The sequence below is a fragment of the Cyprinodon variegatus genome, unplaced genomic scaffold (genome assembly GCF_000732505.1).
Source record: "Cyprinodon variegatus isolate N-32 unplaced genomic scaffold, C_variegatus-1.0 Scaffold660, whole genome shotgun sequence".
Lineage (NCBI taxonomy): Eukaryota > Metazoa > Chordata > Actinopteri > Cyprinodontiformes > Cyprinodontidae > Cyprinodon > Cyprinodon variegatus.
The window spans coordinates 357,541-364,434 of record NW_015151113.1 but is presented as its reverse complement, the minus strand read 5'-3'; the positions used below and the strand labels follow the sequence as shown (position 1 = coordinate 364,434).

Genomic DNA, 6,894 nt, shown 5'->3' with positions numbered 1-6,894 from the left:
AGCGGGAATATTTCTCATTTGGAACAGTAACCGGACCTACCAGCTAGAGTGTAGTCCATGTCGAACCCAAAGCACTTGATTTTCTCCATGGCAAGGCTGCGGTTAACAAACACCCTGCAAAAAAAGGAATCTGGTAACCATTACAGGCAGCAGAGCCCAGTTTGAACTGGGATTCAGGCTGAGACTTTACACAAAGGGTTTAAGGATGGTTTATACGATGCTTGATGTGTCACAGAAGAAACGTGAGGAAAAAAAGTGACATTTTTGTCAAAACCTCAAAGAGCAAAATAAAAAATACTCGCAAGGATATGAAATTACTTTCGAACATGAGTTCATCCACTGTTGAGCAGAAAAAGCAACCAGCACGAGGAACTGCAGCTTCTGGGGAGAAAATAGCTCTGCTGATTCCTAGCACACGCAGTGAGAATCTCACCACACATGTGCAAACCCTGTTCTACTCGTGCACGAGTTTCTGTCCAGCGCCCTTACTCGCGGACGACTGCGCTCTCGAAGGTGCATTTTTCACAGGTGGGGTGGAGATATTCCTCTTCTGTAAGCATCTTCCTGATTGGCTCATGAAGACATGATCACACAAAAAGTAGTGTCTGGAAGGCTTGGACTGACAGCATTATCTTTGAGCGAAGACAATGGCTGAAGGTGGCACAGTGGCGAAGGTCTCTGCGATGTTTGCGGTACATAGGTTAAATGGAATTCCGAGCAGTTCATCCCAAAAAGGCACTAATATCCCAGAGTAAGTAGTGCTATACTTCCTGTTTCATTGTGAGCGCCTCCCTGGGTGCGCATGGGAGGAACAGGTGCGCCCGCGATGCTATTTTCTCCATGGAAGCTGCAGTTCCTCAAGCGTGTCAGATTTTTTTGTGCCATGATTAAGGAACTCATGCACGAACGTAGTTTAACATATTCGTGATGTGATGTGATAGGAAAGGATTCTCCCACATCACAGAAGACATGCAGCAAACATTTAAGAAGTCGCTTTAGGTTATTCTATCATGTGACGACATTAGGATGTTACTGGGATGATGAAGGGAAGCACATCAGAGGGAGTGAGAATCGTCCGCTTCGGACCTAAATGCTGAACAGTGGAAACAATGAACATAGCTGAATATGGCAAAGCGTAGCTGAACATGAGCTTAACATGGCTTTGCATACCCGAACATGACTAAGCATAGCTGAACATGGCTAAGTGAAGCTGAACATGGCTTAGCATAGCTGAACATTGCTAAGTGTAGCTGAACATGGCTTATCATAGCTGAACATAGATTAGCATATCTGAACATGGCTGAGTGTAGCTGTACATGGCTTACCATAGATGTACATGGCTAAGCATAACTGTACATGGCTTAGCATAGCTGAACATGGCTAAGCGTAGCTGAACATGGCTTAGCATAGCTGAACGTGGTTTAGCATAGCTGAACATGGCTAAGCATAGCTGAACATAGATTAGCATAGCTAAACATGGCTAAGCATAGCTGAACATGGCTTAGCATAGCTGAACATGGCTAAGCATAGATGAACATGGCTTAGCATAGCTGAACGTGGTTTAGCATAGCTGAACATGGCTAAGCATAGCTGAACATAGATTAGCATAGCTAAACATGGCTAAGCATAGCTGAACATGGCTTAGCATAGCTGAACATGGCTAAGCATAGCTAAACATGGCTAAGCATAGATGAACGTGGTTTAGCATAGCTTAACAGGGCTAAGCATAGCTGAACATAGATTAGTGTAGCTAAACATGGCTAAGCATAGCTGAACATGGCTTAGCGTAGCTGAACATGGCTAAGCATAGCTGAACATGGCTTAGCGTAGCTGAACATGGCTAAGCATAGCCGAACATGGCGTAGCGTAGCTGCCATTCTCTTGTACCCTTCCTTTAAACTTTCCTTCTCTGTGTTATGGACTAAATCTGCTGTAGAGACACCAAGTCAGAACTTCTTCTCCCCAAGAACATGATGGATCTTGAAGAGCCTTTATTAGATAGACCAACACTAAGAAGGGGAAGGAGGAACACACACCCTCCAGAGCCACAAGGTGCAGCTGAGATTTACCCTGATTTCAACTGCCTGAGACCCTGATTATACTGTAGGGTTAAATAATCTGTGGCAGCGGGATCATTTCCCAGCAGACTGGATGTAGATTGGTCAAATGAGAGATCATAGACATTATGGAGGAAGATTAGGAAAGCTACAGGAACAAAACACTCACATGGACCACCATCTGGAGGTCGTATCAGTACGGAAACAGGTTTATGGGAGAATGATGTAATTTCATGGAAACACTAATACCAGTTTTTTTCAACAACAGAAGGATTGCGTACCTCATTGCAGGATGAGCCAGATCCCTCGGAAAGCTTTGTAATAGAAAATAAATGGATTACGAGTGATCGCATAACTGCCCAGCCACAAATGATAACATCATACCAACATGTCTAATCTAATGTGACTAGATCTGCTGCAACTAGTGATCAATAAATCATTTCCTCAACAGACCTGGGTTAGTTTAGAGTATAACAAACATAAATACAAAATGATCACTTTAGAGGCAAACATACGGAAGCTCATTGCATTCACCAAAGAAAATAAATTCTGACGGCTTATAATTACGAGATCGGTATCTCGAAATTATGAGATCTTTTCTCATAATTACGAGACAAGATCTCATAATTAAGAGATAAAATGTCATATGTAGGAGATCAGGAACTAGCTGTGGGTCTAGATACGGTCGAGACGGTGAGAAAGTAGGGAAGTGGGGTTTGTGAGACAACGGAGGGACATAAGGGCGAAAAAGAGCGGGGATCCAGGTGGAAAAAGGGTGCCAGCATTCTAGCGCACCGCTCTCTTCTAGCTGGTCCAACTTCACCAGTCTTTTTACAGAATGGCGGTCAAACAAACAAAGCAACCCAGTAAGGTAGCAAACAGGAAATACGCATATTGTAGAGCGGATTTAGATTTGACCAATCAGAGGCCTCCTGTCTGCGATCACCTACAATTTTGGAGAGGTGCAGCAGAGTGTCTGTGGAAGGAGCGGGGACATATGTTCGTTAACTGTGACACACGCAGACCACCTGGTCCTTAGGATTGTTTAGGCGAAAAAGCCCACTCTACTCTGACTCTGAAGTCGCACTGTTCCTGCAGGAGCAGTGAAACCAGCAGGGGATGCTTCATAAATGAATGCATCTGAAATGCATTCCAGCTGGGAGCTTCAGAAGTGTTTAAATCGACCGGGAAAAACTAAACTAAAAAAACTATGAAAAATTAAAACCATACGGAATCTGTGTTAATGGAGCTGTTGACGGATATTGGCGTGTGGTAAGGCTGCATGCTTACTCCACAAGTAGTAATCCCAGGGCTATAAATGGGTACTTTATTGATGAAGTGGAAAAAAGGAGTGGAACTCCAACACACGTGTCAGGTCAGATCTCGGCACAGAGAACTGTTGAGTGGAACGGATGCAGATATTCTTAAGAAGCAATAATGAAGACCAGTTTTCTGAGAGATGTTACATTACTGGCTCAAACAATCATGACCAAATATATAGGAAAGATCTCGTGTTTATGAGATCTTTCCTCATAATTACAAGATAAGATATCATAATTACGAGATCAGTAACTTGTAATTATGAGATCTAATCTTGGAATTATGAGATAAGCTGCTGTTTTTTTTCTTTGGTGAATGCAGTATGCTTCCGTACAAACATACAAGTTAGCTAAACATCACATACATTCAGTAACATGAGAGGTAAACAAGGACTTGGTGGTTCTGTTTAGAGAGAGGCTNGCTTCCGTACAAACATACAAGTTAGCTAAACATCACATACATTCAGTAACATGAGAGGTAAACAAGGACTTGTTGGGTCTGTTTAGAGAGAGGCTGCTGACTCTAATGCTACGTTCACACCTTAAGCAGCAGAGGCAGCAGGAGCAGCTAGTTTACATGCAAAGTCAATGGTTGACACGCATCAAGGTGCAGCAAAAGGTCCTTCAGCGTGTTTTGAGCAGCAGGAGCAGCGTGTCATGAGCTTCTGAGCATCTGATGCGCTGCAAACGCAGCAGCTGCTGGAGTTGGAAAAATGTAACATTTACTGCTGGATGCGCCACATCAACCAATCAGAGAAGCTGATCTGGGAGCTGGCAGGGAGACAGACACAGCACTGCTGATGCAGAGCGCTATGATCACTCCTCTGAAACAGTTTATTAATGGCTAAATTAATTGAAAATGACGGGATCTGCCGGGAAAACATGTTTGATTTTATTATCCTGGTGCCTGCAGTTTGGATTACGTAGCGCCACCGCGGCAAACCGGCAAACGACCGGGCCAGAGGTTGCTGTTGAATAGGATTGTTAGTGACAGCGCACCACCGATATGCGGGGGTCTGAGCAGCTTTGACAATGAAACATTATTTGTAGGCAGGATGGTAATCTTGATGTACCAACTGCACAGATTAAGTATTCAGGTGGACCTTCTCACTTGAAAAACATATTAAAACTACTTTTTACCCACTGATCACTGCAAATATAGCTGCCATTGTAACAGCAAAAGAAAGGATAGGGTAGCTCCGTCCACCGTGCATCAGACCCAGTTTTGCTGCGCCTTGATGCCCGTCGACCATTGACTTTGCATGTAGACTAGCTGCTTCCGCTGTCTCTGCTGCTTGTGGTCTGAACGTAGCATTAGCGATCATTCACTGAGCTTAGGACGGACTGGAGGAGACCTGCTGGGTATTCTTCCTGTGAGACATTGTGTTAGCTTTAACAGCACTTCATTAAAAATCTATTCTAGCTGCATAAAGCCAATAGTGTTATTGGAATCCAGGACAAGACCTTATTACCTTTGTTACATAAAAAATATGGATATTTTGATGGCAAAAATGAACGTCAATGTAATAACAAGAAACCCCAAATTGCCCGAATATATTAAGAAAAAATAACAATAGTGCTTCTAAAAGAAATGAATGAAAAACACTCTGAGAGTGAAAGAAACACATTTTTTGGTCCAACATAACCTTAGAGGCATTAATGCTGATACTGGCTCTTACATTTGTTAGTTTATAAACCTAAATATAATTGTTAACTAGGTTTATTAACCTTTTAACATTTCAATTAGTTTTTTAAATTTTTTTCTTGACTTTGTAACTTTTTTCCAACTTAATTTACAGTAGGTAATATATCACTCAAGGGCTCATCTAATCGGTGAAATGACAAAATAAGATTTATAGCCATGTAGCAGCATCTTTGCTGAATGGCTGAATATAGATCTTGTGCTTTTAGACCTCACTGAGGGATGGGGGGTAACTTGCCCTATAAAGCAGGAGATCCCTCCTGTAGGAGCTCTATGTTCCCAGGAAGAGCTGCTCACGATCATAAGGGGCTTGAAAAAAGAGCACCCAGGGAAGCCCAACCAGGAAACAGGGAGGGAAGTTCATAAAAGAAAAATCAGGAACCTAAAATATAAACTAGCGTGGATATGATTGGTGTGCTGTCAGAGCTGGGTCTGCCAACAGACAGGTGTGAATGTACCTGTGGTGAGCTTCACGCCGATATTTCTTCATAGCCATGCCGTCCATGTTAGCTGGTAGCTCAGCACAGTTCTGCAGGCGGTCACTCCATGAAGTCGTCATCTTTAACCGTTAAAAATGGTCCTGCAATGAGTCAGAACCAGGCTGGTCACCTTCAGAGCAACAAAGAGACTGAGAAAGAAAGAAGTCTGTTGCACTTTTTGAGGCTGGATTCCCCTGGGAAACGTTTGAAAAATACAACAAAGGACTACTGCTCTAGGGATACATCTTACAATCATGTGTATTAGAACATCAAATCTAAACTTTTGTTAAAGATTCTCATGAGTCTGGTTGTTTTCTTGTCCTGTAGGTAACTATAAGATCTAAAGGATAAGAACACATGGCATACTATGCATCCTGTACCTTATTATGTCATGGTCTTGGTTCTGTTTAAGTTTTCAGTTTCACTTTGATCCATGTTTTCCTTTGTTTTATTGGTTTCATTCCTATTTGGTGGTGTTTTCTGGATAGATTTGAGTTCTTAGGAATTGCTTGATTGTCTCCTTTTCCCTAGCTCCTTTCAAGAATCATCTGTTCACACCTGCTCCCAATCAGCTCATTAGATGTAGACTTAGATTTATTTGGTCATTTTGTATACACAAGTGTAAACAAAAGGAAATTTAGTTCAGGACGGCTCTATAGACGATCTCATTCTTCAAAATGCAGCCTTGACAAGGCAAGCAGCAGTGATAAAAAAAACGCCAAAACATTGTGATATTAAGTCACTATATCTACAGTCATGGTCAAAAGTTTTGAGAATGATTCAAATGTTAATATTTACAAAGTCTACTGCTTCAGTTTTTATAAAGGCAATTTGCATATACTGCAGAATGTTATAAAGAGTGATCAGCGTAACAGCAATTAGTTGCAAAGTCAATATTTGCCTAGAAAATGAACTTTATCCCCCAAAACACATTTTAACGTCACTGCAGCCCTGCCTTAAAAGGACCAGCTAACATGGTTTCAGTGATTGCTCCATTAACACAGGTGTGGGTGGTGATGAGGACAGGGCTGGAGATCAATCTGTCATGATTCAGTAAGAATGAGACCACTGGGCACTTTAAAAAGAGGCTGGTGCTTGGCATCATTGTTTCTCTACTGTTGACCATGGTTATCTCTAAAGAAACACGTGCAGTCATCATCGTAGCTAGAAAGATTGCACCTCAGTCAACAATCTATCGCATCATCAAGAACCTCAAGGAGAGAGGTTCCATTGTTGCCAAAAATGCTCCGAGGCGCCCAAAAAAGACCAGCAAGCGCCAGGACTGTCTCTTAAAAGTGTTTGAGCTGCGGGATGGGGCTACCAGCAGTGCAGAGCTT

General features: G+C 42.3%; 1 protein-coding gene across 1 annotated transcript in view; it reads right to left on the bottom strand.

Annotated features, from left to right (window-relative positions):
• LOC107096939 (cytosolic purine 5'-nucleotidase-like) overlaps nt 1-6,894 on the bottom strand; it is a 32,929-nt gene that overhangs the window by 19,028 nt on the left and 7,007 nt on the right. The window contains exons 2-4 of the mRNA XM_015393853.1: nt 5,537-5,658; nt 2,339-2,371; nt 41-114 (exon numbers count right to left, since the gene is read on the bottom strand). Of these exons, the coding sequence (XP_015249339.1) occupies nt 41-114; nt 2,339-2,371; nt 5,537-5,637 (208 nt within the window). The 5' untranslated portion in view covers nt 5,638-5,658. The remainder of the gene's footprint in view (nt 1-40; nt 115-2,338; nt 2,372-5,536; nt 5,659-6,894) is intronic.